The 26,599-nt window shown below is 34.7% G+C and overlaps 1 protein-coding gene and 1 long non-coding RNA gene across 10 annotated transcripts in view; one reads left to right on the top strand and one right to left on the bottom strand.

Annotated features, from left to right (window-relative positions):
• The window catches only part of CADPS2 (calcium dependent secretion activator 2), a 568,074-nt gene that overhangs the window by 325,413 nt on the left and 216,062 nt on the right, over positions 1-26,599 (top strand). For all 9 annotated transcript variants that reach the window (XM_019031559.4, XM_019031557.4, XM_055347443.2 and 6 more), the window contains exon 8: positions 7,705-7,844. In XM_019031559.4, the coding sequence (XP_018887104.3) occupies positions 7,705-7,844 (140 nt within the window). The remainder of the gene's footprint in view (positions 1-7,704; positions 7,845-26,599) is intronic.
• Positions 1-26,599, bottom strand: part of LOC109027820 (uncharacterized) — a 53,616-nt gene that overhangs the window by 19,094 nt on the left and 7,923 nt on the right. Inside the window, exon 3 of the long non-coding RNA XR_002006899.3 lies at positions 19,304-19,391. This is a non-coding gene — a long non-coding RNA (uncharacterized lncRNA). The remainder of the gene's footprint in view (positions 1-19,303; positions 19,392-26,599) is intronic.

Raw genomic sequence — 26,599 nt, 5'->3', positions numbered from 1 at the left:
TCTGTTTGTTGTGTGTTTTGTTTTGCCTTTTCCCATTTCTGGGGGTTGCCTACATTCTTTGACTTGTTTCTCTCTTCAATTATGAAGCTAGTAATGGCTGGTCAAGTCCTTTTCACATCAACACTGACTCTTCTGCCTTCCTCTGCCATGTTTCAGAACCCTTGTGATTGTATTGGGCCCACCTGGATAGGTGAATAATTGCCTAATTAGCAATCTTAATTTCACCTGCTACCTTAATTCTCCTTTGCCATTTAAGGTAAAAACATATTCACAAGTCCTGGGGATTAGGATCTGGGCATCTTTGGGAAGCTGGTATTCTACCTGTTACATTCCAGATATGGAAGGATGAAAGTTTCATAGATTTTGAGAGACTGTTAAGTAAACAACACACTGTAGAATTAATTACCATCATTCTCTGTTATCAAATTTTGGCAGTAATTTAGTCATCAAGACTTTTTCTCTATTCATCACAGTGAAGTATTAATTTTAGGTTTACATTTTTATTTCTAATTTTTCTAAGCATCCACCTACCCATTCATTCATCCATCCATCTTTCCAGACAATCATCCAACCAACAAATACTTGGTGTTTACAATAGACTGTGAAGGAAACTGTGGTTAAGAAGGCTTAGAGATTTTTTTAAAATGTTAACAGTCAAGAAATGGATATGTTAATTAGCTTGACTGTAGTGATCAGTTCACTGTGTATCAGAACCTCAGGATGCATACTTTAAATATAGTAATTTCAATAAAAAACTGGTGAAAAAAGAATGTCTTAAAGATACTCATTTAAGTGACCCTATGTGGTACAAATGAATTACCCTGTCTACTACACAATAGCTCTTGCTCTCAAGGAGCGTAGACTACTAACGGCTTGCCTAATGCCCCCTTCATATCATTATTAAATAGAGATGTCAGAAAAAACTGGAGAATGATTGACACATCTTACTTTTCTTTTCCTTGCTTTATCCTTACTCCTATCATGCAAATAACAAAGCTTCTAATCTTGATCTTTTAACAAGCTAATGTCAAGGAAAAAATATCCACTTAGGATAATACTTTGTTTTTCTTCTACCCCATTTTGTTTTTTCAAAAAAAGGCCTTTCTTATTTTAAAAAAAAATGTATAGAAGGAAGGAGATGTGGTGTGTGGTTCTCCGTTGGGCCAAGTACACATTTGGTAAAAGGTTGGGAGTTTGATCAATTCCATATTGTAAATTCCAAAATTCTTTCCAGCTTTGAAAATAAAAGAACTCAATTTAGCCCATGGAAAATAAGGTTGACAGAAGATTTAATGCTAATCTTTCAGTATACAAAAGAGCATTGTGTCTGTAAGAGTGAGCAGGTGTTCTTTGTTTTCACTAAGTAGGACAGGAAGCCATGATATTAAATCAAATAAGAAATAATTTAGATTTAGCAACCTCAAGTGTATTAAAACACGGGAAACTGTTACTAAGGAATAATATAGATTTCCCTTAGACAAATCATCTGATCCATCTTCACATACTATAAGGGTTCTGATATTGGGGCAAATATTAATATATGTGGTTATTAACATCTGCTAGATAAATACTAAAGTGAAAAAAACTTCAGGTAGTCCTTTCATAATATATGCTACCTCAAGGTTCTACACTCTCAAGAAGGTATTTGAAAGATTTGCTAGAGACTGTCATTATGAATCTTTGCTAAAGTATAAAATCTCTGTCAATTGAAAGAGAAAAAGAAACATCAACTAAACCCAAAAAGTCAAGGTTTCTTGTAGAGATAGGCTCTACTTATCTGGAAAGATGTTCCCTCAGCCATTTGCCTAAAATATCCTTTATCTCAAGGACACCTGTTTGTAAGCAGAAGTGATTTTTAATCAAAAATTGAACCATGATTTCTGCTAATTGTGTTTTTAGTTCCTTCGTCCTCTGTTTGAAGCTAGTTCACCACTTAGTTCGATATGAGAAACCTGATCATTGAGTCACATGACTCATCTCTGAGATGTATGTAGCTAGAGAGAGGGGAATTATTCTTTACTTGAGTATGAAAATTTGATTTTCATTCTCTGGTTTGTAAACATTGTTTTACTAAATGTTACCTATATAGAATAACACACGCTTAGCAAAACACATTTCTTACAGTCTATCCCTAATCTTCCATAATTACTGGTTTTATCCATAAGCTTAACCTTCTGGTATCTCCTTCAACCTACCTGTCTGTATTGTCATCCTCCCTGCCTTTACACACAGTAACCTTCTAGCCAAAATGATTTTGCCCAGCTTACCTGATTTTGCCGACTTAAACCTTAAATGAAGTCTTATTCTATTCCTCAGACATGATATGTCCCTCACACCATTGCTATCTGGCCTCAACTGAACTTTTTTCTGCTCAGGTCTGCAGTCACCTCTCTCTTTTTTAACCAGGCAACAGCCTTTCAGACCCAACATGTGACCCTGATGCCCCCTTCCTACTACCTAAAAAACTCTCCCCCTTAAATTTGGTACATCACAAACTTCAGCTTTCTTCTGCCTCCTTGGTGACTGGTCTCAGTTATAGAGTCTTGTCCCTTTTCCTAACTCTAGAAAGGTGGTGCCCAGAGGGTTCTCGGGTTATCTTCTCTTTTTTTTTTTTTTTGAGGTGGAGTCTCGCACTGTCACCCAGGCTGGAGTGCAGTGGCACAGTCTCGGCTCACTGCAACCTCTGCCTCCTGGGTTCAAGCTATTCTCCTGTCTCAGCCTCCCAAGTAGCTGGGATTACAGGCACCCGCCACCATGCCTGACTAATTTTTTATATTTTTAGTAGAGACGAGGTTTCACTATGTTGGTTGGCCAGGCTGGTCTCAAACTCCTGGCCTCATGATCCACCTGCCTCGGCCTCCCAAAAGTGCTGGGATTACAGGCATGAGCCACCGCACCTGGCCCTCTCTTCTTATCTTTTGAGAACATAAAGAGAATTGACATGGCAGAAAATGTAATGAGTGTTTGTACTGATTGAAGTTCTTTTCGTGGAGAGCGGTGGAAACTGACTGAGGCTAAGTCCAGGGAACAGAGAAAAAGTTGAACAGCCAAGCTTGGGGAAGAGCTTGAGAACCTAGAGTAATGTTACGAATGTCAGCATTGGAATCATGTGTTTTTTTCTAGGGTGCCACTGTTACAGTGTTTGGTTTCAACAGCCCCCATATCTTTATTTTTCATCCCCTACCCCATGTCAGCCTTATAAATCTTATGTGTTCTTTTAGACTTCCAAGTGAAACTGTAATTCCTCTATGAAAGCTGTCCTGATTTTTTCAAGAATTGCTGAATGCACTCATCTTTGAGCTGGAATTTTACCAACTGTGTGTCTACTGTTTTTCCATAAGATATGGTGCAATTATTGTGGTCCCAGGGTCTTTTTTCCTTTCTCTAAGCTAAGAGACATATATGGGAGAAGGCAGTGAATTGTCTATCTAGCCCCTCTGTTTTTCTAGCTTGTCTCCCCCAGCACTCAGTGCTGTTTTGTTTTTTGTTTTAGTTTTTCAGGTGCTTGTTGAAACAGAGTTTAGCAATTTAAATAGTCTTGATTTCACAGATCACAGAGTTTATGCACAAATGTATGTAGTTTGGCCTCAATCAGGTATCTCAGTAGAAAAGAAACAATGTAGAAGTGACAGCTTGTATATTTTAAGAGAAAGCTACTTCTGAATCCCATATGACTCTAAACATTTCTGTGTGTAAATGTGTATCTTATATTTCATTTTTTTAAGTCTTAGTTTTTCTTCCTGTATATTAAATTTGATGGAATTTTAAACAAATCCTAAAAATCCATTTTGTGGTTTCCATTACACCTTAGCAAAGATGACAAGTGACACTGACATTTTATTATGAAGAAGATACATTAGCTTTATGTTTAAGACAAGAAATCATTTTTGTGCCATCCTGACAAGACATTTAAAGTGTTGGTGACAAAAATAAATGAGAAGAAGCAGAAATGCATACGGAAAGTTTAAGAGAAATGAATGGTAAAGAACAAAATAGTTTGCTAAATAATATTAAAAGTTATTTGTACAGAGCTATAATTTAATTTAAATGTGAATTTAGGATACAGAAGGATCCTTAGTAAGCTTTTATATCTGTTAAATATTTTAATTATTATGACTGTCAACATCAGACACAATCTCTAAACATGAACTGAGTCCTATTGAAGCGGAACTGCTTCTAATAAAAAAAATTCTTTATTATTTACTTTTGAAAGATTTTGAAACAAAACACCTTGTTGATGTACTAGTTAGGATACTGCTAAATGCTGTAACAAGAAAGTTGTTACATTTCAATAATTCAAAATAATATCAGGTTTGTAAAAGTTTACCACAGGTATTCCTGACAGAAGTGTGACTTTCTTCCACATGGTGATTTAGGGCTCTGATTTCTTTCATTTCCTAGGGTATTGGTGTCCTCTGAACTTGGCTGGCAGTGGAATAAAGTGGGGTAAAGACATCAGACCTGTATCTTGATCACCTCTTCCCAAGGTGACACATGTCACTTCTTACCCCTTTAACAAGAACTTTCATATGTCCCTACTTAGAAGCAGGAGGAGCTAGAAAACCTGGTTCTTGGCTAATTAGCAGTTTACTAGCAACAGTTCTATACTGGTGAAAGCATGAATCGTGGCAGATAGCCAGCCGGTGTGCCATAGTTCACCCTTGTGGCCACCAAGTTGTTTTGTTGCCCTTCTTCCTAAACCTAGAACACATTCACCTCAACTCAAGAGAAACAGCCCAAAGTCCTATTTCATTTTTATATCCAGTCCAATATCTGTGTCACAGTTAGCTGTGGCCCTTTGCAGGCTGGAAACCTGTGAACTAAAGTTCATGGTAACTGCCTACGACATCTTCCCTCCCCATTCTGCCTCAGCATAAATCCAATATACAGTAACGGAACAGGGACAGGAGAGCTATGGGTAAGTTTGCCACGTGGAAAAAGGAAAAGTGGGAAACGCATGGCAGTAATTGTCCAATTACAATAACGAAATCCTATCTGGCAGGCACTGTGAAGACACCCTGCCAAGGAAGTGTTCCAGATCTCTTGATTAGAGCCGTATTGTGTGTTCTGAAAAGAACTCCCTTGTCCTTTACTCTCCATGGCCCTCTGGGCTCTGCACCTTGGGAGCTGCTTCCTTATCTATTCATTCATGGCGAAATTGGATAAAGGAGTATGACCACTTTTTTGCTTGTGCAATTTGGGAGCCTGAAAACTATTTTACAGACCATTTTGAAGTTTAAGTTCAGCATTTATTTACCAATGCACTTCTCTTAGAAACAGAAGATTTCATATCTGTGGACCTCCCCTTGTTACACATGCCAATGTTCACACCTTTATCAGTCAGTCAGTCTGTCCAGAAAAACAAACATTCCCAGGTCTTTCCAGTGGAGGGAACATAACATAGGGAATTAGATATACATATGATAGGGAGAAGCCAAGCAGATGATTGTGAATATACCCAGAAATTAACTAAATCAGGAAACCATTGCATACTCTAGGGAAAGAAGAGCAATAGGAAGAAGTGATATTATCAGAGCTAAGAGTGCTGTTAATAAAAGACATAAACTAAGCCCTATTGAAGAGGAACTGAGCTCTTGAGAGATGTGAGCCATTCATGTTCTTTAATCTTTGTGTATCCTCACATGGTAAGAACTCAGTGTTTATTTAATTGAACAGAGCTGATCAATAAATCCTTCCACTGACTTCAGTTAGAAATACCCATCAAAAAATAAAATGTGGCAGAAAGAATGGTATTCGATATTGGGATAGCCTTTAATTTGTGGATCAGCCAAAATCAGTTATTTTGGGACCTAATTTAGCAAGCCATCATCAGCATTTGCAGAATGAGAAATTGTCAAAAGTTTTAATTTAAATATTCCCTTCCTGTATAAGAGTTGAGAGTTTGGTACAATACCAATTTTTATATAAACATAGAAGGAAGAATTAAAAAGCAATAAAGTCTGTAAGTGGCTCATGCCAAATAATTTTTTTAAAGTTGGTGTGGGGGATGGGTGTGGAGAAAGAAAAAAAGCTTTCCAGACTTGTTAGGAAAATAGCAGCTATAGCTACAGAGGATATAGAGATCTATCTTAGTCTTTTATTCTTTTTTGGAATAACCTTCTAAGTTGATAATGATATTCCTTTGTCTACTGGTTTGAGCCAAAAGCTATCAGCTTATTTTTCTTTACTGTCACTTAAGAAAGAATCTGTAAAATATTACACTGGATATTTTAGCAGTCAAAATGAATTCTAGAGTATGATCATAATTGTGAAAACATTGTAAATGTCATTTAGTTTGTTCTTAGATGTCCTTTATATACTTGAGTATATAGATATGCTGGATTCAACACAGCTATGGCTTTTAGGAAAGACTTGAGAAAAGTCTCAAAATAGTAGATACATTTAACAACTTGCAAGTTCAGAATAGTTTGAGAAGCTTTTATGACTGTGTTGTCTTTCCTAGAGAGAAGGGGAGTCTTGCTTAAAGATTTCTCGGTGAAGATTTCTGCTTATACTGCAAATGAGGATTTGAGGGTAGGGGAAGGGCATGACAAAGTGAATTGCCATGAATGCTTTCAAAACATTTTACTATTAGAATCTAAGAATAGAAGGCAGCCTTATTAAATTGGTAAAGACTATCCCTAACAACTTGAGACTGGACTTAGTTTTGTTATATTAAAGTAAAACTATAACAGTATTACAAAGAAATTTCAGATTCACAGTCACTTTGTGTTGCCTCAAGATTTATGCACAAGAAGATGTGTTTCAATATAGTTTTAATGAACATATTTATTTTGTTTGTGAAAAAAATTAGCATACCTGAGAATGTTTATAATTCTTCCATTCATATCTAAACTTCAGGTTTATGGCTTAAAATATAATGCAGTGCAATTCACATATTTTGTATGTTAGCCTATAATGCTCCCATTTAAAAATATTAAGGCTTAGATGTAAACTGTGCCTAAATATGTCATAACTGATTTTAAAAGGGGGAAAATACCTTGTGTTATCTGGATGGCACCTAACATCTGAAGAGTAGGCTTGTCTTTCCTGGGTTGACTCTGTGAAGTGAGGGTTGTGAAATAATCACTTGTCAATTTGGCAGTTTTGTTAAAAATAATTACTTTGTTTCAGTCATTATAATATCTATAGTTTTGAAAACATGTCAGGAAAAAGTCCTTCTTTGGTATTGATCTACAGCAGAAAATGTGCTGTTTTCCATCTCTAATTGAGTTGATTTCCTTTAATACTATTTTACAATGATAATATTAAAACATGAGGCGTATTTGTGCTGTTTCAAATAATTGGCTTTGGTTTTTAAGCATGTTATCCATAATTTCAAAGAATATCTTTCTGAACTGCTTTGCCCTGAGGAGTTTAGAATTTTCTTGAAATTATGGGTGTCTCTTGAGTATTTTTCAACGTCAATTCAACTGTAGCTTGTTGTGCTATTAATTCGTTATGAAGTGACACAGGAAGAAAACTCATTATGTGATAATGTGAAAACACATATTTGTCAAAAAAATAAATTCAGTCTGTATTGAAAATCCATCAGCTATTGTAGTAGGGAGTCAAATGGTTTATTGGATACATTTGGGTGTTGACATCATTTTTTCAAACAGGAAAACATAGAAAATATTTTAGTTCCAACCCGTAGACACTCTGTATCATGCATTTAAATGTGGGTTTTTTTTTTCCATACAGGTGATATTATACCCAACTTCTAATAGCTCCAAATCAGCTGAATTACACCGAATGGTAGTTCCAAAAAATAGCCAGGATTCTGACTTAAAAATCAAACTGGCAGTGCGAATGGATAAACCAGCACATATGAAGCATAGTGGGTGAGTATAAATTTGAGGATTTTTTTCCTGAATTATTGAATTTCATTTCAGTGTATTATTTTTGTCAGTTTAGTGAAAGAACCAGTATAGCTGGCTTTCGCATGGAGTTTTCTCAAAAAGTGACATACATAAGTTATCTTACTCAATGTTTTTATACCCATAGACGGCTTTATAGCTCAATACATGAGTCCTTAGTTAAGATAACTGTATGCGAGCTACCACGATATTGCAACTTGATTGCGTTAGTATTACTTATCAGTCATATTGATACAGGGCACCAGGGCACTGATACCTTCTAAGAAACATTCTTCAAATTACAATAATAGTTGAAACAAGCTTAGCATTGAGGTTCCTGGAAATAGTTAAACTTCCATAGACTGTATAAAAACTAAAACATAGTGTAGATGTAACCCAACGAGGCTGTATACATTTTAACAAGAGGGATATGAGTGTTGATCCAAACATGTGAGTGAGAATTGAATCAATATTGGAGAAAACTGCTACTGTTGCCTGGGGAAGAAATGCAGGGACTGTCTCCTGGGGATAACCAGGGGTCAGAGTCAGCTTTATCTCTGCCAAGGTTCTTTGTCTGTTGCAGCTGGTGATGAAACAGGTCTGAACTCTTGAATAAAATGAATTGCCAAAAATCCAGGACTTCCTCAGAATAACACTTTGGACTTACTATGGCCAAATCCCAGCATAGGGGTATTAGCCATTAGGAAAGAAAAGGGGCCATTTTTCTTACTATGGAGAAAAGCAGTTGTTGAAGTGGCTTACCCTGAGTTAGTAGCAACAGACATAGAGGTCTAAGAAAGTGCATCCTTGTAACAAGCAGAGTCTGCTGGCATTGGGGCCCAATCACTAACATCAGGGTGGAGCGAACTGATGATTCAAAAAATGAGGAGGATTCTTTAGATGACCATTAGGGGAAACAAAGTTAGGCTCTGGGCAGGGGGAAACCCAAGGTATACATTACAGTTGGGATGGAGCTAAGGACTATTGCTTTTTGGTTTAGTAGGCAGCATGTGCAGTGTCAGAACAGACCTCACCAAAGGGAAAAAGTACATGAGAGGGTGGGCTCTTAGAAATGGAACCATGATTTGGATAACCAACATTATGCATCTTTAATGTAGTAATGTAAAGTCAAGTCTAACTATGACTCAGATTATAATGCACATGGAGTATCTGGGATTTAATATTTAATTCATGCATCCATCTACCTGCTCACCAGTAATTTATGCAGCAGGCATGTATTGAGCACTACTGTCTTCCAACTAGGACAAACTTTAATGTGATATTATTGCAGGCCTATAGGAACTGGCTAGTCAGGAATTCAGACTTGTATGCAAATAATTATGATAGTGATAAGTGCTGTAAGACAGAAATGGGAACCTGGGAGAAATAATACCTGATTTTTGCCAGGTATAGTGAATGAAAGTCTCACAGGACACCTGACTTTTCAGATAAAACTTGAAGGATAAATTTATCAGGTAGACAGTGGGAGAACTGGCATTCCAGCTACATGACAGCATGTACAAAGGCAGGGAGTCCCGGAAGGACTTTTAGCTGATGATGACAAGTTCAGTGAAACTGTCATAGAGTGCTTTGAGACTAGAGAGAGTGCTAGGGCTCTAAAGTGCTTAGAGACTAGTAGAGTTACACATAAAAGAACACAGTATGTTCCAGGAACTGCAGTTGTTTCTCTACCCTTTTTCACTCAGTCCCTTTTTCTTTTGATGAATGGCACAATAATAATAAAAAAAAAAACAGGAACCTATCATAATGCCATGATGACCCTAATTTACCCATGGCCAGTACTATGCCATGGTGAATACCCCTGGACCTTCAGCTTGTCTCAAGAACAAAGACTGAACATGCATAGGGCAGGTCCTGTAACCTTTAGCTCCAGTGGGAAGAAACCCTTGCTCTTACCTGGCAGTTCCTTGGTTTAGCATACTCCAGGATAGGTGAGACAATCCAGACCCCTTACAAGGCTTGATTTGGGGGTAGGGTATGTTCTTATCACATCTCTTTGACTAAATCAGTACCCCTAGAAAGGCCTGCAATTGCCTTCTGCCCAAGACTAAAGGTGAAGGAAAAGACTAAAGAGGATATATCGTAGTCTCTTAATTTAATCCATAAAGCTCAGGAACTCACTGAAGGACACGGACCAGAAATGCCTCATAGCCCAATTATCTAACATTGCTAAGAGATACAGGCATTTCCAGATATTTAAATATCTCTTCAGTTTCTGATGTATACATTGAAGCAATGTTAGAACTGAAAATTATCTGTGATGATGTTATGCTAAGATAGTGTGTTATGTAGCAGAATTAAGAATATCATATTCCAAAATAGTGGTTCAATTAAAATATTTTAATACTAATATTAGAAGAATTAAACATTTTCAACAATGCTATAATAGTAATTGCTCCCTATGGACAGGGACAGTTAGAGGTGCTTTAACCTAAGCATCTGTTCTGTTTTCTCAGTACCCATGTGGTAACAGTTTTAAACATTTTGAATAATACACCTATGTGTAAACATGTATTGGCGAACATTTCACCTACAGCATAGCTATATTCGTCTTTTTCTGAGGTACTTCATAAATGGATTTTACTGCACTTAATTACATTTAAGAAGAGAAAGAAAGTTAATATTTTTCTTCCAAGTATTCCATCATGCACCAAAGCAATAACATAACAGGAAAAGTAGATTAATAGCATTTTGCTTTGGGCCTGGATCGTGTTTTGTCAATCATTTCTCCTATAATCAATAATTAACAGATGGATAATAATTTTGAGAGACAAGTCAAGTTTTAAAAATATTAATTTATCTTTAAAATATAGCAAACTCCTGTTACAGATAGAGTTGTTAGGTGGATTAAAAATAAATTGGAGGATAATGGATTTTTATCTTCAGAGCACTTTAGACTTTGAAATCTTTAGGACTTCAGTAGTAAAAACCTATTCTCTGTTTTAATAATGTGGACGTCAAATAGATCTTTCTTGCGTGAACTATTGTAACATGTATTCTCTGTTTTATTCATTTATCACTTATCTATGGCCCCTAAAAAATATTTTTATCAATGTTATTTATATTTTTGTGTGTGTTCTCAACTGTACTCTAAGTTTCTTAGACCTATTTGAATTCTTAATGCCTCCCACAGTGTATAATCAGAGATAGATATTAATGTGAATAATGATGGTGAAAATGTAATGTTGTGCTCCCTAGAGTATTAAGGGAAAAGTAATACAAATGAGAGTAAGCCTTATTCACAAATTGAACCTTAAAAGATTCTAAACACAGTTTATTGAGAATAGAACATAATTTTAATGTAAAAAAAGCCTAAAATAAATGAAATAAATGGTGTTTAGTTCTCAATGTTGCATTTTAATATGACTATTTTTTTAAACCAGAAGGTAAAATGCATCCAATCTAAAGCTCATGTTTCTGATAACTAATCAGTCCACGACTATATATTATAGTTTATTTAAGTAGGACTAACTACATGTAAATGAAAATAGATATTTAATTTGGATCAAATAAGCATAACTATGATTCCATCCTTTTAAAACCAAACTGGGCATTACCACAAGACGTATATTTAGCAAAAACTTGAGTTTATTTATTCTTTTGGAATATGTCATCTAAACTAATTATAGAAACTAACCCTTAGATAAATCTATTGAACAAATTACCAGCTATGTTTTGAATGGTTAAATGATTCACATCCAGCTTTTGAATTTATTTTCCTGGTTTATGTGTGTGTGTGTCTGTAGCATGAAGATAGAAGTGTTCTTGAACAAATGGGCTATACTTTAGCATAGCCTAGTGGCTAAGTAACAGTATTAACTTAAAACTCAAATAACTATTCCTGTTTTTATTAAATAAAATTATTTTCCTAATTCAAAGGTTACTTTTTCAACCAAAAAAGGTAAAATAAAATGGAACTAATAAATGACTGTTATGACAATTAAATCTATAACTGAAAAAGAGAAAATGGGCTTTCACAAATATGTGGAAGCATTATGACCATGATCTATGAGAAGTCTGCATGCTACTGATTACTTTTATAGTAAAAATAGAGTTTCATAACTATATAACTATAATAGAAGACTTTTATCATAGTTTCTAATTGGTAAGATAAAATTTTAGCAAAACTACTCTCAGATGCATCTCATATTTCTCTTTGTGTAGAGTCATGCTTGGCTATTTACACATTTTGTTGAATGAACAGATGGATTAAAATATTTTGACATTGTCACAAATAAAACTCTGTAGTTTAATTTCCATCATAAAGATAGAAAAGGCATTGGGCTCATCTCTTGTTGCAAGGAGAGACAACAGTTAAACTTCCAGCAGAAAAACGAGACAAGCCCCACAGCAGCTGCTTTGTGGCCCCACCATTTCCCAGAGAGAGGGCCAGCTGGGCATCCAGAGGTTGGGACAGCATGCCTACATAAACTGCATTCACACACTAAATATTCAGACATTGTATTTCCTCATAAAGTGAAATGACTGCACTCTAGTAAAGTTTCATTATTTAGATTATTATTCAGGGTTTATGATCTCCAACTAATTTAGGGGAGGAAAATCTTAGCTGCGTCGAGGTAGTATTTGCTCAGAGGGTCCAGGCTTTAAACAAAGCCAAGTCTGTTCCTTCACAAAGAAAATTGATATTTCATTTTTAAATGTACCTTTTAGAATGACTTTCCCCTGTGTCCTTGTCTAAAATAACTATGGTTCGACATCTGACCTTGACTTGAACCTGTGTATGTATGTATGTGTAGGTCTACTTGCATTCCCAGGTTGAACTTGGCCCAGCCTGGCTTATCCTGATTTCACCGAAATCCTACTTGAGTCCCTTGAACTATAATAATAATAATAATATTAATACTAATCTTTTTTATTTAAGACAGGGTCTCACTCTGTCGCCCAGGCTGAATTGCAGTGGCACCATCTCGGCTCACTGCAACCTCCACCTCCTAGGCTTAAGCAGTCCTCCCACTTCAGTCTCCCAAGTAGCTGAGACTACAGGCATGCACCACCACACTTGGCTAAATTTTGTATTAATTAGGCTAATTATACAATCACACGAATGTCTTGAGTGCGATGGTAACTACAAAATAAAAGTCATGTAGACGGTAAGTATTGAGTCAGCTGTTTAGGTTTATCAATCCTTGAATTTTTTTATTAATTAGTGCAATGGTAACTACAAAATAAATGTCATGTAGACAGTAAGTATTGAGTTAGCTATTTAGGTTTATCAATCCCCAATTTTTTGTATTAGAGACAGGGTAGAGACAGGGTTTCGCTATGTTGCCCAGGCTGGACTCAAACTACTGCACTCAAGCGATCCTCCTGCCTCAGCCTCCCACAGTGCTGGAAATACAGACGTGAGCCACTGTGCTCGGCCTTATGATATTCTTCAAGTTTTAACCACATCATTTGACTTTATTCAAAAGAAAATGCTTGAAGACAAATGAGAAAAATAGAAATGTACAAATCATCATTAATTCATTGAGAGTATAACAGTTATATCCCTATTAGGTCCTTTGCTTAATTGTTAGACTTTAATTTACATTTTTATTTGACAGCTATTATGGATGTAGATATGGTAGTTCGTTGCTCTTTGAGTGTTTATTTTTCTGCTAACTTTATTTTGTCTTCTCTCTATGTCCAAGGGAGAAAAATGAAAATATTACATAAGGGCTTTGAACCATGTCTGAGCAACTGACTTGAATGATTTATCTAAGAAATAAGCTCAGGTTCTAAAAATAAAGAGCATCTGGAGATTATTTCATGGCAAGTGAGAGGAATAAGAAAGCACTTTCACTTTATTTCAGTCTAATGCTGTCTAACACTTTTTAAATAACTGGTGGTGCTCAATGTATGTTTTACTACAATTTGCTAGTTTAAGTTGTAATTTTCTTGCTTAAATCATTAAATAAGTATGATTTGATCCATATAGCTCTACCAGTCTATCAAATCTTGCTAGTTGTGATATTAAAATTTGTCAAGTTTTATGATACATTGTTGATCTCATTAGATTTACGTACCAGGTGAGTTTTAATTTCATCTCAGGTTGTTTTTGTTTATTTTTAGTTACAGTTTTATGTGTGATTCATTTTTATTTTAATTTAAAAATATTTTTTAGACAGGGTCTTATCCTATCTTCCAGGCTGTAGTGCAGTGGTGTGAACAGAGCTCACTGCAGCCTCCACCTCCTGGGCTCAAGTGACCCTCCCATCTCAGCCTCCTGAGTAGCTGGGACCACAGGTGTGTGCCACCATACCTGACTAGTTTTTTTAAAAAAATTTTTGTAGAGATGGGGTCTCCCTATATTGCCCAGGCTGTTCTTGAACTCCTGGACTCAGGTGATCCTCCTTCCTCAGCCTCCCAAAGTGCCGAGATTACAAGTGTGAGCCACCACACCCAGCTAAATCGCTTTATTTGAAGAGGGATTGATAAACCTAAACAGCTGACTCAATACTTACTGTCTACATGACTTTTATTTTGTAGTTACCATCGCACTCAAGACATCATGTGATTGTATAATTAGCCTAATTAAATGTTTTGTGGAAAGAATCAGTGAGAGAGACTAGTGTCATTGAAATTTAGCATTCTAAAGACCTTTGCCAGCTCTACTCTAGAATGCTCATAGTACTCACCTCCTCTGTTTCTTCTGTCTCTTATCAGGTGCTGTCTCTACAGCAGCCCATCCTGTTCACCCTACAAAGAACCCTTCTCTATTTGCTTCCAATTCTACTTTTAACTGGCTTCATTCTTTTTTTTAAGCTCTTATTATCTGTGTGATATTTATTGTTTATTAACTGTATCCTCAACTAGAATGCTATTGCCATGGTGTAATTTGCTATTGATTAGCTTCCCAACTAAATTTGATTGCCATAGAATAGGAACCTTGTCTCACTTGCTATTTTTAAACCCAATTTTTAGAACATTGCCTAGTATTTAGTAGAAGCTAAACAAATATTTGTTGAATTGATGAATTTTTTTAAGAAAAGAATAGAATGCAGAAATTATGCTCACAGTTTTAAGTGTTGGACTGATTGTTTGGATATTAATTTCAAATTATCTAATTGGTACCACTGTAAGATGGATTTGTTGGAGTGTGTTTCAAAACATTATTGCCCCAGAAGAATTACAGGAAGTCTCCTTTTTCCACAAATTTAAATTTGACTATGAATCTAAAGACTGTATTAAAAAGAAATATATTGTTTCCCCAAAACTTTAAATTGAAATTAACTACTGTCTGCAGGGAGGCTTGTTGCCTGTCAACATTTATTCTTAGACCATCCCTGTGGTTGAACTGTAGGAAGAAGTTTTAGCAACATTTCTTGTGGGTAGAGTATACCCCAGGGTTAATATGTTTTAATTTGTAAGAATGATGTATTATGTAACCAATACTTATAAAAATTAAAGGCAAAAAAAAACACCCTAGATTTGAGCTTTGTTCATATTATCTTTATGGACTCAATAAAAGTCATTTGCTTTCTTTCTGCTACAGTGACCCCTGAATTTGAATAGTCATGCTATATTTATTTCAGTATTTATTCTGTCAATTCTATTTGGTGTACACTTTTTTTTCACATTTAGATAGGCTCAAAAATAATTCATGAAAATATTTTCCCCAACAGCTGACAAGAATGAGGAGAAATATACAAGGAACCAGTGTTTTAATGATGAGACAGGCAGGAAGAGTCCTAGACTGTATACGGAGAGGAATGGACTAAGCAAGCAAAAGCATGGGCTGACAGTACCAAGACTTGCAAAGATTTCAGAGTCAGAGCATGGCAGTGGGCCAAAGTCAGGATGAAACTTAGGAGCAGAAGGTTACATAAACTAGAAAGCATCATAGGTGGCAGTAGTGAAGGGCAATAGCAGCAAAAGTACAGCATATGGCAGCAAAGCTGGCCTTACTTGAAAGTCCCTGAAAAAAGGAAGGAAAAAGCTTAAGGAAGATCAGCAGAGGTCTAAAGAGGAGAAAATGAATGTTTATGGAACATAGCAAAGGATAGGACATGGCCTAAAAATACAGGAATGATGAAAAGGAATCTCTTCAAAAGTAGTCCAAGCTTGTCTATTAGTGTATTTAATTTTGGCATTCTTTCCATAGATGTTAACATACGGGTATAAGTGTCCTAAAGAGTATTCCTACTCCTCTCTATATAATCATAACTAGAACTTACTTGAATGGGGCATTGTTAATAGGGTATAATATCACGGCCACAGCCCCCTATGTAGACTGTATCTGAAGCACTTGAAAATCATAAGTAAACAATACTGGGGAAGATTATACAATGAACTTGCTTTAGCGTGACAGATGTGTGTTCAGATTATAAAAAGAAACATCACCACAATTTTAACATTAATACCAGTGTCGATGACATGAACAGAGGAAAGGGTTTACAAGCATTATATTTCTAAGTATTCATCCTGCATTCATTTATATCCTTAAGGTTAGTACATTAGTAATTCAGAAGAGAAAAGCACATCTTATTCTCATGATTTAAAAAAAAATCGGCTTGTTACTTAAAAAAATACAAATGTATTTTTAATGCCTCTGGTTATTTTACATATCAATATTAATACTTCTAAAACAGATTTCAAAACATGTTTTTGACAGTGGATTAGAAGGATATAACAGTAGTCCACAGGTCAATCAAAGAAAAGTTGAATACCACCTATTTCCACCTTTGTGAAACTGGCAGCCTCATCTTTTCTGTCAGTTCGATTGATCTTTAGGTTTATCTTCAATTTACGACTTCCTCTTCACTGACATTAGTTAATCTCTATCTCTCTGTAGTACTTCCCACAACTAAATCCCTTTTTATTCCTTCTGCCAACCCTAATTCAGTCTCCATCCTAACAAACAAAACTTGTTCAAGGACTTTTCTACGATGTTCCCATTTTCCAAACCATTTAGGAATTTAGGAATACAATTATATCTCTACTAAAAAAAAAAATTCAATTGCTTCCCAAGTGCCTGTGGGATTAGATGCAAATCCTTTAAGCTAGCATTCAGATTCTTCAAAAAATCTGGTTCATCTAGATTTTATACCCAACACAAACTCCTTACTTTGCCAAGTGGATCAGTTCATGTACCCTGAACATGCTTTTATTTGCTCAAATCTATTTCTTTCACTCTTTTACCAAATCCTGCCACTCTAGTACCAGGTTACACATTTTCTCATACATATGTGCCAAGAGAGGCAGTTTATTTTCTGTGTAACTAATGTTTCCTCAGAAGCAGACTCTCCGCTAACTGCAAGCCATCTTGTCCCCACTCCCTTGATTTTTGAGAGAACTATTGAGTCTTTTTTATACCAAGATAATCTAAAGAGATGCTGGCCATCCCTCTGCCTCATCAAGATTACTCCACATTTGTTACCTTACAAGCTACACAAGAGAATCTGGAATGGGAGGTGGGGCAGAAGCCCTTCTACCCAAGGCATTCTCAACCACCTGTGTTCCCTATTCCATCTCTTTACTTTTTACCACAGCCTACAGGCACCAGAAGAATGGACTTTCTTCCTTTTTTCTGGCTGTCTAGGACCTTACTTAGTAAAATTTTTGATTAAGTCAGCCAGACTTGCCCTTTGCTATATTAAAGGGGGAGATAAGTGAATTACAAAGTTATTTGTACATATGGTAGGTTGATCACATAAATAGAACCAATAAACAGGCTTCCTAAATTCATACCTTGTGCCCTAAATCTTTCTTGTCCCCTCCAACTTTGGGTTTGGCTATGTGGCTTGCTTTGGCCTCTGAGACAGAAGCAGATTTGACATAAGCATATACTTCAAAAAGCACATGTGCATTTTCACTTCCTCTCTTGCTGACTTCCTTCACCATGAGGACACACATGGGCTAGCCCACTGGTAAAGCAGAACTAAATCAGCCTAGTTGTGCTGACCTGGGTTTCAGGCATATGAATGAGTCCAGATGAAATGAACAAAGCCAGCTAGCCAGCGTGAAACTGACCACAGACCCATGAGTTGGTCATGGCCCGCCCAGCTCACGTCAATAGAACTGCTTAATAAACTATAGGCTCGTAAGAAATAATAAATCGTTGTTGTTTTAAGTCACGAGGTTTTAGGGCAGTATGCTATACAGCAAAGGTTAGATACTGTGCACTCTTGTCTTACAAAATCCTATTCAATTTATATTTTCTATTATACATCAAATGCATGGAGCTGGATTAATCATAATCCTTAGCCCATGATGTATGTCAGATTGATCTATACATTTATTTGTGCATATATATAATCTTTCCTGCACAATATGGCTTGCTACAAACATACTGTACTTTATCCATTTCATCAAAATGGACATTTGAGTCATTCAAGATTCTTGCTATTTCATATATTGCTACTGTGAACATTCTTGTACATGTCTCCTGATATATATGTGCATAGTTTCTCGAGGGGACACGTAGGAGTGGAACTGCTGAGCTCGTAAGAATGTGAATGTTTATCTTTACAAGATAATACTAAACTTTTTCAAGTTTTACTAGATAGTTCTACCAGTATACATTTCTTCCAGCAATATATAAGATCTTTCTATTCTTCTCTTTTTTTGGCTTTTACCATCCACTGCCTTCTTTTGATACTTTTCACATGTTTTTGTTTATAGTTATATTATTGTCTCTTGAAGGCAGAGATCCTGACTCTTATTTCATTACTTAGTCCACATGCTTCAGAACATAGTGGATACACATTATCGTCTGATAATTGGTTGATTTTTATATACTTTTGATTGTTCAGAATTTCAGATTAAGAGACAATATGAAAATTCCCTTGATATTTTTCATTTTTCCATCACAGACTGACTTGGGAATCCCAGATAACCTTGAATACTCCCTACTATAAAATTATAACATCCACCCTCCTATTTGTCTCGCCAGCTCAGATCAACTTCATGTGGGCTGGACCTTATTGTTCACCATTATTTGACCAAGCACTGAATGCATGCTTGATTTCATCAAATCAGTTATTCAATGCATGTTTATTGATGTGTCAGACTCAATAAATGAGTAAATTTATTGAGACTATGTGTCAGACTCAAATGAATGAGTGAAATTTGCTGTAATAATAGTGATACTTACAAAACCATCAAGAGTAATGCATTAGATACAGTAGAGCTAATTACTTGCCCCACTGAAATGGAACAGCTGTTAACCAAATAGCATAGACTAGAAAATTTTTAAAACTGTAAAATTGAAAACAGTTTAAGCTGGCAAAACACAGCATAATCGTATGTAAAAAGTGTAGTGTACTGTTAGATATTAATTGCTTCTTCCATGACTTTGACATCCATTTGGAAAGATACCATAAATAAGTGGTTCACAGAATCTATTTTCACTGGTAGCTTGAAGCTGTTTCCAAAATATCCTTATACCAGAATTCACAGATTATTAAAAAAACATAACTTACTTTATTCTTCCTTGAGTGTTAATGTATATTAACACTATACATAATAGTGTTGCCCCAAGTCACTTAGATGGAATTTTCATTGGTCACCCTAGTCAGGGAAAGAACAAATATAAAATGATTATTTGAGAACAGTAACTGAAAAATACTGTCTTTGTTGGTAGTGGTTGTGAGAACTGTATGTGTTTATGGATGTTTATTAAATACAGAATGTATTTAAGAATAGAAAGGGCTTAACTCCTCTTATGAAATGTGAAAACCTGTAAAAGGGAAGATGATAAAACCAGAGTGATCAGAGAGATTCTAGACTGATGTAGACTATGATGAATAGGGCAGAAAAAAAAATAATGAATAAAGTGAATGAGGATTGAACCTGAAATGTGTAAAACATTAAAATGAATCAGAGAGCTACAATAAAACAGGAAAGTAATGTTACAGTTGAAAATACTGCAAAGAATATAGATAAAGTTATCCTCCACAATATCTATTTGTCCATTGGACACAAATATGCATATTTTATTTATAGAAAGACAAGTTCCCATTTGTTTAGCCTTTCCCTTGATCTTAAAATGAAAGTTATGAACATTTAATAGAATCTGCAAATACCTTCCCAAACTTGCACTTAGTTATAGAAAACCATGTGTTGTTTACCCAAAGATTTAGCCATTTGACTTACTATCATATCTGAGAGAATGAGAGTGTTAGGTGTGTTTGTAGTAATATATGTGAATAATGAAATGTTAATACATAATTAAAATTTACTAAAGGATAGTGTAATATCATAGTAGGACAGCTTAATTGTAGTTCCTAGAGTCTGCAGCCAGCATGCCAATTATAGCCTCATCACTGTGTGATCTTAAGGCAAGTTACTTAACCTCCCTGTGCTTCCCTTCTTCTTCTGTAAAATTGAATATGACAATCACCAATTTCAAAATGATGCTGTAAGGATTAAATGAACTAGTATCACTAAAGTGACTAAAACATTGCCTGGCACATTGTTAGCTGTCCGTTTTAGCTGTTATCATTACACAATAGATAATTTATGATTTACAAATAAATGATGATTTGATTTTATGCTACTATATTATTACACATATGATATATTCCATGTAACTGTTAGATATTCTTCTGTTGCAATAGTTTTATATATATATGAATATATATAAATATATGAATATATAAATATATATGACTATATATGAATATATAAATATATGAATATATAAAAATATATATGAATATATAAATATATGAATATATAAGAATATATATATATTCATTACAGAAAAATGGAATTATAAGAGAAGCATTAAAAAAAAACAAAAATTGGCTGGGCACAATGGCACATGCCTGTAATCCCAGCACTTTGGGAGGCTGAGGCGGGCGGATCACCTGAGGCCAGGAGTTCAAGACCAGCCTGACCAACATGGTGAAACCCCATCTCTGCTAAAAATACAAAAAAAAAAAAATAGCTGGGTGTGGTGGTGGGCGCCTGTAATCCTAGCTACTTGGGAGGCTGAGGCAGGAAAATTGCTTGAATCTAGGAGGTAGATTTTGCAGTGAGCCGAGATCACACCATTGCACTCCAACCTGGGCAACAGTGAGACTCCGTCTCAAAAGAAAAAAAAAATCATCTCATAATACCAGTTTAACAAATATTCTTAGGTATATGAAAGTTAAAAGTGCTGCTTTTTCTATTTCATTCTGAACCACAGTATCACCTATTTGGTGCACATATTTTTGTTTCTCTGTGTGTATATCTTTGTTATATTAACATACTCAATTTACAGTAATTTTAGACATTTTCTATTTCCAGCACTAACATTTTCTGCCAGCATTAAGTACTCTGTATGTATTTATAGTGTTCAGACCGTAAAAGTCGTATTATGAATAAATGGGTTAAAAATTATTTCTTAATTAAAATCATTGCTATAACTTACATTTCTATAAAATCAATTGGTTTTTATAAGTCATATAAAATGAAAAATGGAACTTTGTGATACAGAGCACAAATTGCGTTAATGATTGATAGGTATTATGAGTGAAATGAAAAATTACTAGACAAGGAGAAGAAAGAAGAGTTTATCCTGCTACCAAATATTCAGTGAATGGATTATAACTACAATCTTGTCTTTAATGTTTCCCATGGTAATTGTCAGGAAGAGGTATGAAGAATTGTGGGACCTTAATAATATGCCTTGCCGTTTTAATTGCTGAGAGAAGCAAGAGAATTTTAATTGCCGGGAGATACATTACTAATTAAAGTGTCATTCTACATTTATTCTGAAATAATTAGTTTGAATATTTGTAAGAGCCGAGATATAAATTTAGTTCCAAATTTAGGAGCATACCCACAACAGACTTTGTTAAAATGATCTATGGTTAAGAAAGGTTAACAATCATAAAACTTTAAATGTTTCTTTAATTTGATATCATTTAATTTTTTATTGGATTATTCAACTTGAAAAATGGAATTCACAGTATTTTAAAACTTAGTATTCCTTTTAAATTACTATAATACTAAGTTAAAGTCCTAAATTGCTTTCAGATTTCTGCGGTATCGGTCTTCTAAATTTTTTAGTTTTAACATTTATTACAGTTCAGGGAAAATCTTCTTTTGTAAATGATGCCAACATGAGTATAATGTCATATATGAATTATAAATTCTGTTGATACCACATGGAAACTTGTAATGTAGTCATGATTCAGTGGACTTTTAAAATTCTAGACTAAATCTCAAATACTCAACTAAAACAAATTAACTGAAAATGACATGTACTTGAAATGAGCTTAAACAGTAAACTTAACACAAAAGAGTAAATAAATTAAATATAAAATGTGACTTGAAACATTTTGAACATATGATTACCTAAAATCATCAGTTGAAGTTTTAGGAAGATTAAGGACACATTAGGAAAATGGAAAAAAAAAGGTGAAAAAATGTTTTTCTTCATATGGTTATTGCATAAAATTAAAGTCATGCTTTACTAAAGAAAGAAAGAGACAGAGAAAGAGATGGACAGAGAGAGACGGAGAGAAACAGACAGAAAGAGAGAGAGACAGAGACAGAGAGAAACAGACAGGGAGAGAGAGACAAACAGAGAGAGGGACAGACAGGCAGAGTTATAAGATTTACATTTAAATTTACAACATTCTAAATACTCATTTTTTTCCCTTTATGACTGGTACACAATTACATTGGTTACAAAGGCTGTTGATGGATTTACCTTGATTGCCTTTTTGTTTTCCTTAGGATTTGGAGCACAGAGCATTGAATACTGATATTTCTCTTTTAATGACTCACCATCACCAGCCCCTCTTTTGTTTTACTTAAATATTTCATTTCTGATCCCATCTCTTATTTCGCTCCTGCCCACATAGGTATCTATCTTAGTCCATTTTGTGTTGCTCTAATGGAATACCACAGACTGGGTCGTTTATAATGAACAGAAATTTCTTTAGCTCAGTTTTAGAAGCTGGAAAGTCCAAGATTAAGGGGCCAGCATCTGGTGAAGGCATTTTTGCTGTATTAAAATATGGTGAAAGGCGTCACATGGGTCAAAGAGAGAGGGGGGCTGAATTCATCATTTCGTCAGGATCTCACTGCCATAATAATGGTGTTAATCCATTTGTGAGGGCAGAGTCCTTTGTGATCTTAAAGGTCCCACTTCTCAACACTGTTGCATTAGGTTTTAAGTGTCTGACACATGAACTTTGGGAGACACATTCAAACCATAGCAGTATCCACTTTGTATTGGTTAATATAGCCATGGATGTTGTGTATCCTTGTAAAATGTGTAGTGTGTGTGTATGTTAAATATTGATGTTTTGTGCTATAGATATTTAATTTTTTTCATTAAACATCCAGTGTTTAAGACCTACATTCATTGTTATATATTCTTTTAGGTCACTGCTTCTTGTACTACCTGGCATACCACAGTGTCTACTACATTTTACCTATTTGATCCTCTAATGATAAACACCTGAATTGTCTCCAACTCCCATCGTTATAAATAGTGTTCCAGTAGTTGTCCTTGATCATGTCCACTCACAGTCCTGTGCAAGAATTTCTCCACTATGTATAATCAGGAATGAGGCATACAGATACTTAATTTCACTAAGTATTTCAAGATTGCTTTCCAGATTATTTGTTCCTACTTACAGTGTACTTTCCTATCTCCTTACCCAAAATTGGTTTTACTGGCCTTTCTAATTTTTGCTTTTCTGATAAGGGGAAGCAATGATATTTTTCTCCTTGAACTATCAATATAGTAATTTATATTGGTGGAGTTTTTTATGTTAAAACATCCTTACGTTCATGGAAAACAATATTTTTATTTAAATGTTACGAAAATTTTTTAAAATTAAATAAAATTTAAATAATACCCTTCAATTTATCTGACTGCTAATGAGTTAAGGTAAATGTTCTTTTTTTTTTTTAACTAATTAAGCTTCTCCTTGTGTTTAAAAAAAAACAAAAACAAAAAACTAATTAAGCTTCTCCTTGTGTGTTTATATTCACCTCCACTGCCAAATTTCACATCTCTGCTTATAAGTTAAATTGGTCTATAATTTTTTTCTTCACTGTTCTGAAGTGATTTTCAGTCTAGGAATCAAAGGTACATTAACCCCATTAAATCAGTTGGACAGTAATTTTTTTGCATTCTCTTTTTCACTTTGTTTCTCTTTTTTTTTTACTGAAACTTTTGTATAAGTGGGATTTTTCAGTCATTGGGAGTTTGTTAGAAATGTATTTTCAATAATGTCTGGATTGGAAACTTCGGTTGCAGGTAAGGGGAGGTATTTTTGAATACCTTTGGTGGCCATTTCAAGTTTTTTAGTAATTGTTGATCGGTTTAAATTTTTGCATTTTACGTTAGTTTTTCCTTTGGAAAGTATTTTTTCCAGATTATTATTAGATTTAGCTATTAATATTATTTAAAATCTTCTCTTGTGTTTTTATCCTTTTTTAAAATTATTTTTATTTCATTTTTCTCACTTCAAATATTCTCTGTTTAATTTCTATTATTTCTGCAGAAGTTTGTCTGCAATACTAATCTTTTCAAAGGACTAATACATTTGTATTAATTTCGTCTCTCTTAAAAAATCTTGGTTCCATTAATTTCCTCCCAAATCTTCATTATTTCCTTTCTTCTATTTCCCTAGGATTGTTGGGTTGTGTTTTTTCCAAATCCTTGAGTTGAATAATTCAGCTTATTTTTCCCAGTATTTCTTATATCCCAATAGCCTTGAGTTTTTAATATGAAATTTTTGTTTTTGTTTTTATTTGTTTTATTTTATTACTCAAGGAAAAGTTTTTTCTCTAATTCTTTTGCAGTTGTTTCACCTCAAAAGAGCTTTTTTTCTGCTTATGTTGAGTTTTTGTGTAAAATTTTCACCTAGTTTTATCTTTAATTTCATTCTCTATTAGCATAAGAAAGAATCTTCTTCATTATAGCATTACACTTTATAATTTTCTTTTAGAATTTTTCCTCTGTTATGTAGTGCTTCTGTATTCTCTGGAGCATAATCTTTTGTTTTTTGTTTGTTTTTTTTTTGCTTGTATTACCATTCATAGATACTTATCTAAACAACCTAGGACAAATAGTTGTAAATATACTTCTTTGATAAATAGTTGTATACATGCTTCTTGAAAGTCTTTTTTTTCACTTTTAAGATTTGAGTACAAGTGTAGGTTTGTTACATAGGTAAACTTTTGTCATGGAGGTTTGTTATACAGATTATTTTATCATCTAGATATTAAGCCTAGTAAATAGTTATTTTTCCTGATCTTCTTCCCTCCTCCCATCCTCCACCCTCAAAAAAGTCTCAGTATGTGGTCTTCTCCTCTATGTGCCCATGTGTTCTCATCATTTATCTCCCGCTTATAAGTGAAAACGTGGTATTTTCAGATATCAGCTTCCCTTAATCTCATTCATCAGGCATTTCATTACTATCATCAATGAATTATTTTGACCAGTGGTGACCAAGTCTGACCAAGGTAGCTTGAGAGCTTAGGCCCCCTTTCCCTTAATCTTCATTAGCACCCTTTCAGACCTCTGATGTGAGAGTTGAGGTTTTCTGAATCTGAAAGCGCTATGCAAACTCAACTGCTAAAAGAATCTTTTAGGTCCCTCTTTTCCCCCTGACATCCCATTCATATAAAAAGATTGTTTTCCATAAGACCCACCTGTGTAGAAATTTCAGACTCCAGTTACTGACCCTCATCAGTAAATGGTCTCTCGCCTGATTGTGTGCTTATTTTTTCTCCACGCATTAAGCATTAAGCTTCTAGTTTAGAAATGCAATGGGTTGGGTACTTTTTCATCTTAGTGATCCTCACAGATGTGATTTCTACTCAAAGTAGGAAGTAACCTTGATCTTTTATGGGCTCAAATGATACAAAACAGATATTCATCTTCAGAATCCTATAGCACTTTCTACTATATATTTTTAATTATATCTGAAGGTATCTTTCTTAGCTCTCTTACTCATAAGTGTCCTGTGGCAATGATCTGTCATTTTCATCTTTAATTCCTCATTTTAATTCCTAACACACTGTTTTGCAGTTAACAGGTCCCTAATAAATAATCTTAAATACTTCTATTTTTCTAGTCTGTTCATTATTCAGTAACTATAATTTATAACTATTCTACAACTATTCATTTTTCTTAAAAGCAAAAGGATATCATTTGTCTAATATTGTTTTGTTTTGCTTTATGCTGTGGAGATAAATTTACATTATAAAATTTAGGTTTGGAGAAACCCAATTACAAAAGGCAATTTCTATGAGGATGCCTTGCCATGCTACAGGTTCTGTCTCTCTTCCCAGTAGGGAGATAGTTTAGGACTGCCTCACAGCAGCCACTTAGTTCAGTTGGGTAGATATGGTGCTAATAGTCTAGGGTTTCCTCTAAGGTCTTGTTATCCTTCTTTATCCTCACTTTATCAAATGCTTGATAAAGTATTATTGGAAAACGTGAGAGTAAGACTCGCAGTGGAATTTTTGTGAAAGTTTTAAAAGGTCCCAAGAGACACAAGTCACTTTTACTGATGTGGGGCTCAGTATATCATCCCATCAATCTACAACTCTTGCCATTAGGCTTTAAAACAAGATCTATTTGCATGAGTTATTATCAAAAATTCAAATATATATTTGTTTTCATCAATGATACAGCAATATTCTCTACTAGTTCTTAGAGGAATGTGTGGTCAATATCAATAGGATAATTCTGGTAATTATGCCTGTTTTGTAAAAGTCTTGTGAACATACTGGAAAGGTTCTTTAACAGACTTTTA

Source organism: Gorilla gorilla, chromosome 6, assembly GCF_029281585.2.
Source record: "Gorilla gorilla gorilla isolate KB3781 chromosome 6, NHGRI_mGorGor1-v2.1_pri, whole genome shotgun sequence".
Lineage (NCBI taxonomy): Eukaryota > Metazoa > Chordata > Mammalia > Primates > Hominidae > Gorilla > Gorilla gorilla.
This window is presented reverse-complemented; position numbering and strand designations above follow the sequence as displayed.